The sequence below is a fragment of the Canis lupus genome, chromosome 6, assembly GCF_048164855.1.
Source record: "Canis lupus baileyi chromosome 6, mCanLup2.hap1, whole genome shotgun sequence".
NCBI lineage: Eukaryota > Metazoa > Chordata > Mammalia > Carnivora > Canidae > Canis > Canis lupus.
Window position 1 is genome coordinate 11,947,323 of NC_132843.1, and position 12,588 is coordinate 11,959,910.

A 12,588-nucleotide genomic window follows, 5' to 3' on the forward strand; every position below is an offset into this window, starting at 1 on the left:
TGCCAAAGTTTATTAAAAGCCCAAATTAGGGATCCCTGGGCGGCGCAGCAGTTTAGCGCCTGCCTTTGGCCCAGGGCGCGATCCTGGAGACCCGGGATCGAATCCCACATCGGGCTCCCAGTGCATGGAGCCTGCTTCTCCCTCTGCCTGTGTCTCTGCCTCTCTCTCTCTCTCTCTGTGACTATCATAAGTAAATTAAAAAAAAATAAATAAATAAAAGCCCAAATTAAAAAAAAAAACTGATGACAGTTTCCAAATGCAAACATATCCTGGTACTTTATTCCTTTTTTTTTTTTTTAAGTTTATTTATTTATTCATGAGAGATCCAGAGAGAAAGGCAGAGACACAAGCAGAGGGAGAAGCAGGCTCCATGTAGACAGCCCAATGCTGGACTTGATCCCAGGTCTCCAGGATCATGCCCCAGGCCGAAGGCAAGCACCAAACCACTGAACCACCCAGGCTGCCCTGTGGTACTTTATTCATAATCATATTAATTGTCTATACATCAAATAGTGACTAATTTTAAAGAATATTCTTTTTTTTTAAAAGATTTTATTTATTTATTCATGAGAGACAGAGAGACAGAGAGAGAGAGAGAGAGAGAGAGAGGCAGAGACAAGGCAGAGGGAGAAGCAGGCTCCACGCAGGGCGCCTGACGTGGGATTCGATCCCAGGTCTCCAGGACCATGCCCTGGGCTGAAGGCGGCACTAAACTGCTGGGCCACTGGGACTGCCCAAGAATATTCTTTAAAAATAGCTTATAGTCCACACTTTTAGTCATAAAGTTATCTGGGAAAAAGTGGAAAAAGCTAGTATCCGAAATCGAATGTTCATAAATACAAATCTGCCCTCTGCCACTTTTTAGTATTGGCATGGAATTTAATGTTTCAGGATTTCAGTTTCTTCATTTATAAAATAAGAATGATAATAATACATCATGTTAGGGTTAAATGAGAAAAATATATAACATTTATGTATATTTTTGTCTATTTATCAGCTAGTTGGCAAATCAGTTCCCCTTTTCCACTTCACATCCTGCTTAGGGGGAAAGTGGGTCAAGAATTAATTAGGAAATTTTAGGAAGATGAGATATTCAATGATTACTTTTATAGCCTTATCTACATATATATATCTGTGACAGAACAAGAAATTGGTTTGTCTTAAAAATTTCTGGATTTCTACGGTCTACAAATTAATCTTTTAAGAAATTTGAGTTAAGCTATCATTATTTTTGACATTCCTCAACACAAAATCATATTAAAAGATGGACATGCCAACATTTTTCCACCTCAAAGGTAAAAAATTATTTCATAACATAATAAACAAATCCTTTATTGACATTACTGGGCACAAAGAACATATTAATTTATGTAGTATAAATGCTCCTAGATAAAAATAAATGCACTGGCTTTTCAGTAAAACTCTTCAGTCGACACAATATCACAGAAAAAAATTCTTAATGCTCACTGTCATCACTTGTTATTTTAAACTCACAAATCAAAAAGGGCAATCTCAAACTAGGGCACAGGTAATGTAAACTTTTCTTAGATGATCCTCTCCTTTAATAGCATAATTTCATTCATTACCATGGTGATATAAGCTCATTTCCCTTTAGAAAATAATGTAAGCTTTCATACCAACAGGTAAAGGCCCTGTTAGACCAAAAACAAATACCAAAATCTAAACTTTTTAAAATCGGAATTCTAAACATTTGTTAAAAATTCAACACATTTAACAGACATTTGCATAATCAGTATTTAAGATTTAACTACCTGCATAGAAAGGCATACTTCTCAAACTCCAGAGCAAACATTTAAGATAGTAAGACAGAATAATGAAACAAAATTGGGAAAAAATAGTGACTGTTGAAACTGGGGGTTCATTATGCTATTTTCACTTTTACAGATTTATAAATTTCTGCAGTAAAATTTTAAAGGTGTGAATTACAATATTTAAAAAAAAATTTTTTTAAAATTAGAATTCCAGGGGTCCCTGGGTGGCTCAGCAGTTGAGCGCCTGCCTTCGGCCCAGGGCATGATCCTGAAGTCCCAGGATTGAGTCCCACATCAGGCTTCCTGCATGGAGCCTGCTTCTCTTGCTGCCTATGTCTCTGCCTCTCTCCCTCTGTGTCTTTCATTAATAAATAAATAAAGTCTTTAAGAAAAATAAAAAATAAAATAAACTTAGAATTCCAGTAAAATTATCATACAGTGTTACACTGGTTTCAGGTATGCAATCTAGTGATCAACAATTCTGCACATTACATAGTATTCATAAGTATTACACTATTTTTTAACAAATGAGAACACAAGTGATGAATTAACTAATGAAGTATTCAGAATAATATTATTTTGTCCTTTTGTTATTATTACTATTGCTATGTTATTACTTTGACAATAAAATATATCTATGCTGATCCACTGACAATCTGAAAGTAATAAGCCATGTGATAATAAATTTTTAATCAAGGCAGAGAGTTACTTACCTCCTTTAATTCTGGCCAGTCTATAAGGAGAACTTTTGCTGGTGGTCCAGAAATTAGCTGCACTCGAATAAAGTCAGAAAATTCACGCCAAGTAAAACAAAGATCCTTATTTCCAGGAGGGCCTGGAATAAATTTGATGCCTTTTACACTTATACTTTGTGTATTTTCCTAGTGAAGAAAAGTAGGTTGAGAAAAGATAGGATATTATGCTTAATTAAAAAAAAAAAAAGAAAGAAAAAAAGAAAATTATGTAATTTACCAATATGCATATAGATATATTTCTGCATAAAACAATGACAAATACCTTGGACACATACCAATACTGGCACACTATGAAATTCATTTCCTTGAGAAGTGAAACTGAATTTCTTTTTTGTGAGGGAGAGATCTAAAAGGTTCTGGCTATGTCCTTTCACCTTATATTTTTCTAATGTCCTTCTTATTTATATGGTCTTTTTATTCCCCAAGTAGCATATGCTGGTTTAATACCCTTTGCAGTTGTTCTTTCCTACTATTTGCAAAATTCTTTACCAACCTACATGACCTTTCTTTTTATCTCTCATACAGGTTACCATGATTAGAGGGTCTTCTCTGACCACCCCACATAATGGCACTGTTTTCATTACCCCATTTTATTTTTCTTATCACTCACTTCTTACCTGCTGTGTGCTCTTCCCATTATAAAGTGATCTCCAAGAAGGTAGGGGCTTTGATTTGTTACTGCTCAATCGCTGGTTCACATCATGTTAATGAGAATCAATGAAACTACCCTATAATTTCTGCAATGTGATTGAATGATAAAAACTAATTCCATACTGGCAGGAGAACTATACCATTCATATTTTAACAATGACCATTACTAACTTTGTCATCTTAAATTTCTGAGTACAAATCTATTCCATCAGATTTTTAAAAATCAGATTTAAAATTTCATGTTTTACATTCTCAAACAACTGTTTGTACAATATTTTCTGTACAAAGAGATGGCAAAAATAATTAAAATTAATTTCTACCCAAATCCCAATGAGCACAGAACTTTTCAGTATTTGGAAAACAAATATTCATTAATAAAACATACTGAAAGCTGAAAATATGTAAAGTCTAACCTAGAATTCCACACTTATTACTGAAACACCAAAAGCCCTTTCAAAGATATGATTTCTTGTTTAAGCCCTCTTCGAGGTTATTTCAGTTTTACTTCCAATCTTTTTTTTTTTTTTTTTTTTTTAAGATTTTATTTACTTATTCATGAGAGACACAGAAAGAGAGAGAGATAGGTAGAGACACAGGCAGAGGGAGAAGCAGGCTCCATGCAAGAAGTCCAATGTGGGACTCGATCCCAGGATTCCAGGAACATGCCCTGGGCCAAAGGCAGGTGCTAAACCGTGGAGCCACCCAAGGATCCCCTTTACTTCTGGAAAATCTTAAAGATGAAATTTGTATATGCATTTACAAATTGTAGATGAGTCCAAATAGAATTAAGTATAAAACTGTGAAAGGCGCTTTTTAAGGTCTAATTCTGAAATTATCAAAGGAACGTACTTTAGAATAGCAGTACATTTTATGTAAATGCAGAAATAATTTGAAGAAATGGTGACATCTTAAAACTACTTACTCCCCCCCATCCAAACCACTATTTTTTAAAAAACTAGTTTTAAAACAGAAGGCTCCATTTCTTCTGCAGAGACTGAAAGTGAGTCAAGATAGTATATACCAGTTGTAAAATGACAACATGAAGAAAGTAAGTCACCTTGACTAAAGAATAATGAGCTATGGGAGGAGAAAGGTGTGAGATTATGCTTCAGTGTAATACCTTAGATATTTTAGGCCATACTGGGGAGATGAAAGTCTATATTAACAGCATTAAATGCTGACAGATCTGATAGGTGGCATAAAATGAGAATGGGAAATTCACAATGACAGAAAAAAATGTGAAAACAAAATACATACAACCCTTCTAAGGAGTTATACTATAGAAAGAAGAGAAATAGAGCAATAGATGGACAAAGCATTAGGGCCAAAGGACGTTTTGGTCAGTATGAGGGGGAAAGGAGGGTGGCAATTTGTTTTTTAAGATGTGAGATATGACAGCATGTTTACATCCTGATGGGACTCGAACAGATGGGGAAGATTGAAGATATAGGAAGGCAGTTTACAATTTAGGAGAAATTACTGAATGCAAGGTTGGGTGTCTATGTATAGAGATTGTTCATGTATAACAGCAGAAACATAGTTATCTTCTAATTTCAGATATACATGGGATGAAGATAAATAACAGAAGAACCTGAAAGTCAGACACTAAACTTTACCTTTGTAAAGTAGACAAAATATCATGAAAAGTTCTTCAGCATTGCTAAGATACAGTGAGTTGTGTCGAACATATTAGTGAAAAAAGAAACTCTAGTAAGGAAGGGCAACAAAGAGGCTACTCTTGTGATTATTTTGTCAAGTTAAAAATGTAATGGAGGCTCTAAAAGGAATAAAGAGTTTTAAAAAAGCATTAAGTGCTCTGAATGGATTCAACTTTATTTGGCCTTAGAATTCCTTCCTCCTCTCTCACCTTCTCTGGCCTGACAGGTTCCTTAAAGGCCCAACTCAAAAGACATCTTTTTTTTTTCCCCAAAAAAATTTGTCTTCGATCTCTCCAAACAGAATACATCATGTTTGCTTGCATGTTTTAAAGAAATAATTCCACTTTCGTTCTTATTTTTCAAGCTAATCTCAACTCCACAGTTGCAAATTTGCCCAATTAGTTTTTTCCCCAGCCTCCTATTTAATGCAGGACGTAAGCACTAAGAAATTTTACTAATCATGAAAAACTACCTCTATATACACATGAAAATATTTAGAGATAAAATGATATCATGTGTGGAATTTGCTTCAAAATGATATGGTAATGGGGAAAGTGATGATTATTGAGGCTGAGTGATAGGAACACAGAATTCCTTCTGCTATTCTATTTTTTGAGTTTAAAGTTTGTCATTACAAAATCTTTTTTAATGCCTTTAATGATTTTGCATTGTAAACACCAAAATCAAACTTCTTTTATTTTAGTTTTTCCCAAATTTTGTTAATTGTAAACCAATGGTCTAAGCCAACTGCTATGAAAAGCAGCCATACCTGAAAGGTAGTTTTCAAATGAGAGCTATCAAGTCCAATCCCAGCAATTCCCAAGGCAGATAAAGAACTTGGTGAAAATGCTTGAATCTGATTTCCATACTGATCTGTAACTATTACAACTATATAAAAAAGAAAAGTTTAAAATCAAACTTTTATCTTTTAATAAAAGATATAAATGTCTATAAATACATTTATATACTGAAAATTATGCTTAGAAAACCACTAACATTGTTCTCTTATGTATTATTTTATAAAAAGTAATCATACCTGCTTCTTTTATAATAACCACCAAAAAATAAAACCAAGAATCTACTTAAGTATATTTATATATTTAATATGGTGTTAATCAGATTCTTCACCATCAATATTTGAAGAAAATAACTTAGTATTATGTAATATTCTAGATATAAGAAAAATCTAGGACTCCACTGATACATTTACTTTGCACTTTTAATATTAACTATTATTATTTCTAACAAAAGCCAGCATTTTCCCACGAAACTATTTTTGTCAAACTGATTTCATAGTTATGTCGGCCTAGGCAAAGACCATGAAAATACAGCAATCTTTTCCAACAATGGATTTTGAACCAATAGATACATATAAAACTAAGGTTTTCCTTTCAGATCGTGTATGCCAAAACATAAATATAACCACATATTACGTAAGTATTTTAAAGAAAAAAAGCAGACCATACTAACCTATTTCTCCTTGAAGCTCTTGGCCCATCTGTACTGTTTTTCCTCCTTTTAATTCACATTTTAGATGTTTAGGTTCATCAGGAAGCGGTCTGAAATTAGTTAACAAGTTAAAATTAGTTATGCCACTGACTGTAGAGAACAATTAGTTTCAATATGCTAAAGAATAACATATATATATTTAACACTTGGTTTCTAAAACTTAAATACAACACTCCTCCAAATATCTCAATTTATAGATCACTATTAACCCAAACAGAAATAGAGAAAAGACAGCTTGCAAAGAAGTGATAAATCGTAACATCTATGCGAGATTAAAAGGAATTATGAAAAGGGAACTGAGAAAGAAAAGGCAGGTCAGTAAGAATAACTCATCATCAAGAGATCAGGCTGCGGGTAGAGAGTACCATATCTAAAAATTTTATCTCAGAGGTGCGTGGATGGCTCGTTGGTTGAGTGACCAACTCTTAACTTCGGCTTGGGTCATGATCTCGGGATTGTGAGATCAAGCCCCACATTGGGCTCTGTGCTGGGTGTGGAGTCTGCTTGGGATTCTCTCTCTCCCTCTCACTCTGTCCCTCCCGTCTTACATACATGCTCTCTTAAAAAAAAAATCTCAAATATGGAGCCTGGAAATATTATGAAAATGGATGGAAGAATTCAGTGAATGAGCTTACTGGAACAGGTGAGCAAGGAGTTGACAGGTCTGGGTGAAAGATTTTTTTTATATATATTTGCATAAGTCTTCTCCTTTTCTTTTAGTAATACTAGGTCTATCTGGACTCAGATTTAAAAATCATCACTAGGAAATGAAAGAATTTTTCCTTGTGAACAACATATTGACTGGTCATACTGTTACCTTTTATATTTTTCACATCTGTCATTTACAGGTGTTTTCACTGCTGCTTGCACTAAAGGGGTTTTCCTTTATTGACAGTTCTAGATTTTACAAATACCAGAGAGCCAATTAAGCACAGAGTATATAAAAGAGTAAAATACAGGACTGAATTTAACCAAAGAGATGAAAGATTGATGAATTAATCACTATCTCCAGTGAAGTTTTATTCCAAAGACAACCTACCACATATTTCATAGAAATTACAATTATTTTCTACATTAAAAACAACTTTCACTAGTATGCTTTGGATAAAAGCATTTTTCTTATATGAATTTTGAAATACCTCAAAATATAATATTCCCACAAACCTTACTGTAAATGCACTTTCCAAAGACACATGATCATCTTGGAATGAAACCTGGCAATAACGCATATCTTTCACAGATGTTGGTACTTGTACATCAGGAAGCAGACCTTGTAGCAAGTGTTCTTTGTTAATCTCAGGAGTCCAATTAACCTGAAAGAAAAATTATATTATCTAAGAAAAATATAAAGCTTAGCCTAAGGTCCTCCTACTGCCACTTATCTTACTGAAGAATCAAAGTTAAATTATAACTCATCCTCCCCACCTCCCTTTATGACCATAAATGGTGGTGGTTTATTAATAAGATTAAGAAGTTCCTTCCTTTCTAAAGACTCTACCGAAAAATCAGTAGAAGTAATAAACGAATTCAGGGAAGTGGCAGGATATTTTCCCAGAAACTGGTAGTACTTCTATCTGCTAATAACAATGTATAGAAAGAGAAATTTTAAAAGCACCATTTTCAACTGCGCCAAAAAGAATAAAATACTTAGGAATAAACCTAACCCAAAAGACAAAAAACCTAAACTCCAAAAACCATAAAACACTGATGAAAGAAATTAAAGATGACACAAACAAATGGAAAGATATTTCATGCATGAATTGGAAGAATTCATATTGTTAAAATGTCCATATTACTCAAAGATTTACAGATACAATGCATTCCCTACCAAAATACCAACAGCATTTTTCACAAAGCGAGAGTAAGTAACACTAAAATTTGTATGGTATCACAGTAGACTTAGAACAGCCAAAGCAATCCTGGGAAGGATCAGCAAAGCTGAAAGTATCACAGCAGCAGATTTGAAGACCTACTATGACAAAGCTGTAGTAATCAAAACAATATAGTACTGGCACAAAAATAAACACATAGATCAATGGAACAGAATAAAGACCCCCAAAATAAACCCATAATTATATAATTATATAATCTCAAAGGAGGTAAGAATATGCAGTGGGGAAAAGACAATCTTTTTCCTTAAATGGTGTTGGGAAAACTGGACAGCTACAAGTAAAAGAATGAAACTAGACCTCTTTATAACACCATACATAAAAAATAAACTCAAAATGGATTAAAGACCTAAATGTGAGACCTGAAACCATAAAAATCCTAGAAGAGAACACAGGAAGTAATTTCTCTGACATTGGCCATAGCAACATATTTCTAGATATGTCTCCTAAGACATATGAAACAAAAGCAAAAATAAACTATTGGGATTAATTTTGCACAGCAAAGGAAACCATCAGCAAAAAAGAAAGACAATCTACTAAGAGAAGATACTTGCATATGACATATCCAATAAAGGGTTAGTATCCAAAATATATAAAGAATGCATAAAAATTAACACCAAAAAAATTCCAGTCAGATTAAAAAATGGGCATAAGACTTGAATATGTGTCTCTCCAAAGACGACACGCAGATAACCAACAGACACATGAAAAGCAGCTAAACATCGTTCATCATCTGGGAAATGCAAATCAAAACCACAATGAGGTATTATTCCCCTACACTTATCAGAATGACTACAATAAAAAACACAAGTTATGACAAGTATTGCTGAGCATGTGGAAAATAGGGAATCCTTGTGCACTGTTGGTGGGAATGTAAATTGGTGCAGCAACTGCAAAAAACAGTATTTTCCTCAAAAAAATTAAATACAGAAATACCATACGATCCAATAATTCCACTACTGGGTATTTATCTAAAGAAAATGAAACACTAATTTGAAAAGACATATGCACCCTTATATTTACTGCATGTTACTTACTATAGCCAGGATATGGATGCAACCCTAAGTGCCCATCAGCAGACGAATGACACCTTGTGTCTATGATTTAGATACTAAAAAGTGTCTATGTATATGTGTGTCTCTATTTGTGTATATATACACAATGCAGTATTATGCAGCTATAAAAAAGGATGAGATGATGCCATTTGAGACATGGATGGAGCTGGAGAGTATTATACTAAGTGAAGTAAGTCAGACTGAGAAAGAAAAATACCATATGAGTCCACTCATAAGTAGAATCTAAAACAAAGAACAAAAACCCCCAACCAAATGAATAAACACAGAATCAAGGGTGCCTGTCAATTAACCATCCAACTCTTGATTTCAGCTCAGGTCATTAACTGAGGGTAATGAGATCGCCTCATGCTGCACATAAGATTCTCTCTCCCTCTATGCCCCCACCACTCATGTGTGCATTCGTTTTCTTAAAATAATTAAAAAAATAAAATACCATACAGGTCAAATCATGTTATCAATTATAAGAGGTAATATGCAAATTTTTGTTAAAATAAACTTATTTATATGGGCTTTGAATAAGATCTAGGTTAATTCCTATTCAGCAAGATAAGAAAACCAGTTATATCCACTTAACTACCATTTTGGCCACCTTTTGGTTTTAATCAATTCTTGGATGCTTTTAGCTCTATTTTAATTTTGCATCCCGCATTCCATATATTAATTTGTTACTTGATTCTTTTAAATTGAGTACCTTATCTATCCTACTTTTAAACTTCTAATCCTTTCTATGTAAGAATTTTTAGTTCAACTTACTTTTAGCCTCCCATAGTTGTGATTCTCAAGTCATATTCTAATATTTTGCCCCAATTCATGCTGTTCTGTTACCTTTTTATCTTTTAAATGTTTTATTCTTTATCATATATATATAATATATATAATACACATATATATCACACACACACATTTTTATTTTATTTTATTTTTAAATTTATTTATGATAGTCACAGAGAGAGAGAGAGAGAGAGAGAGGCAGAGACACAGGCAGAGGGAGAAGCAGGCTCCATACACCGGGAGCCCGACGTGGGATTCGATCCTGGGTCTCCAGGATCGCACCCTGGGCCAAAGGCAGGCGCTAAACCGCTGTGCCACCCAGGGATCCCCCCACACACACATTTTAAAAAAAATAATGGAAGAAGCAGAAGCAACACTTTTTAAAAAGGCTTTCTTCCCTCACTCTAGCTGTGTTATCCCTTCAATGGATTCCCAGTTCAGTTAGGGGTGACATTCCTCAATACTGGAGAATTCTCTGAAGACTACAAAAATCACTTTAATGATTATACCTTTAACAAAAGTATAGTATTTAATATTTTATTGCCAATAAAGAGGTGCATGTTTCAACATTTCTGGAACCCAATAAATATATAACTACTAAATTTGAGGTAAAATCTGTCAAATGCTCGTCACATGCTTAGAAAATGGCAAAATGAAAGTTATACAAGTATAGGCTCTCCACTCAATGTTTCTTAACACTGATAAGAAACCAGAATGTGTGAACATAACTACGAGAAAGCAAGGAACCAGTTCAGAAGTCAGGTTCCTGGTATCACTTTTGAAACACTTGACTTCACATTTGCTGATATAGATAAAAATGGCTTGCCTCTCCTTAGAAGCAGGATCTGGATTATATCTCTATAACAATCCTCCAGTCCCTCATTTAGGAAGGAAAAGATAAACTGGCTAGGCCAAGGAATATTTCAAGTAAGATTTAAAAATAAGGTCTGCTAAACCCATGCTGAACAAAATTCTTTTAAAATATCAGATCCTATAGCTGGAAACTCAAGATGTCTATAATATAAAACAGTACAAAGAAACAATTTCTACCTTCTGTCCCACAGAGCAACTCTCCACAAATTTAGTTACTTGGGTCTCCCTTATATAAGGGTCTGCAAATGCTGGCTTTCCAGAGAAAGGGAGATGTATTGTCTCTGACTTAACACTGAATTTTTAAAATATTATTTTCTCGCACAAGATTTGAGTTTTTTCTCCATGACTATCAAGGAAAAAAGTACAGTTGGTTCTGCTATACTGCTTGGTTTAAAAATGCAAATTTGTTCCAATGACATTAAAATACTAGGGAACAGTTTGAGTATGAAGCAAATTTTATGTTTGCTAATGCATAATATCACCAGTAAAAACAATAGGCAAACGTGGAAACCTGTACTCAGCTAAACCAATCCATGGAAATACACATATAATACAACTCAAACTTACCAGCTACCTTGTGTGATTATGTATATTGAGCTACACATGTCCACATTTAGTGGAGTTTCCACAACTTCACAGTAACTCACAGGCTGCAACCTTTCCTATACTCACTTCCACAATGTAAACTGACATGTTATTGTACTGTTTACAAATGTCTTTATCAGGGATCCCTGGGTGGCGCAGCGGTTTAGCGCCTGCCTTTGGCCCAGGGCGCGATCCTGGAGACCCGGGATCGAATCCCACATCGGGCTCCCGGTGCATGGAGCCTGCTTCTCCCTCTGCCTATGTCTCTGCCTCTCTCTCTCTCTCTGTGTGTGACTACCATAAATAAATAAAAATTTAAAAAAAAAAAAAACAAAACAAAAAAAAAACAAAAAAAAAAACAAATGTCTTTATCATTTAATATGTGTTACTGTTACTATTTTTGGTACTATTTTATTAGTTTCCTATCTTTTTTTTTTTTTAAATAGGTGACTGGAAAGTTTGAGTACTGTGGCTCTAATTCCCATTTTCCCCATGAGCCCTGTGATTTTTATTGTACTTTTTTATCTGGCACAGTGATTTTAAGAAATGCATGTGTTTCATTATAACAGAACTGACTGTACCTTTTGAAAGGAGTAAGCACAGAATACCCACTAGTCTTTCAATCAAGAGAAGTATTCTTAAGAGGAGTACTAGAGAGGTCTACCTTAGGTGATAAGTATGTATTTTGATTTGGTTCTCTTAAGAGATGTTAAGTTTCAATATACAGATTCACCCTAACAAGGTACAAATGATGAATTTAATTACAGCTGACTGATGAGGACCATATGAAGTTACTGAAAATCTACAAAACTTTTTTTCTAGGATAATGCTTTTAGAGAGTGGTATGCCAATTTCAAATAGTCAAATTAGGGTCCTGTTAAAAATGTTTCACCATTTGGTTCTAACAGACCTTTTGTTTACTGCCTTTAGAACAGTCACAAATACAGTGCATTGGTAAGGTGATCTTGACTGTGGCTGTCGAAATAGTTGGTCAGGAAGATAAAGATACAGCTAAAAGAGAATTCCAATCTTTGGCTTTTGTTAAGTTC

The 12,588-nt window shown here is 34.2% G+C and overlaps 1 protein-coding gene across 10 annotated transcripts in view; it reads right to left on the reverse strand.

Annotated features, from left to right (window-relative positions):
• SMCHD1 (structural maintenance of chromosomes flexible hinge domain containing 1) overlaps nt 1-12,588 on the reverse strand; it is a 146,321-nt gene that overhangs the window by 59,288 nt on the left and 74,445 nt on the right. For all 10 annotated transcript variants that reach the window (XR_012032366.1, XR_012032365.1, XR_012032364.1 and 7 more), the window contains exons 26-29: nt 7,510-7,658; nt 6,307-6,395; nt 5,606-5,724; nt 2,486-2,653 (exon numbers count right to left, since the gene is read on the reverse strand). Coding sequence is in view for 6 of the 10 variants with exons in the window: in XM_072828948.1 (XP_072685049.1) it covers nt 2,486-2,653; nt 5,606-5,724; nt 6,307-6,395; nt 7,510-7,658 (525 nt within the window). In the remaining 4 variants the exon portion in view is untranslated. The remainder of the gene's footprint in view (nt 1-2,485; nt 2,654-5,605; nt 5,725-6,306; nt 6,396-7,509; nt 7,659-12,588) is intronic.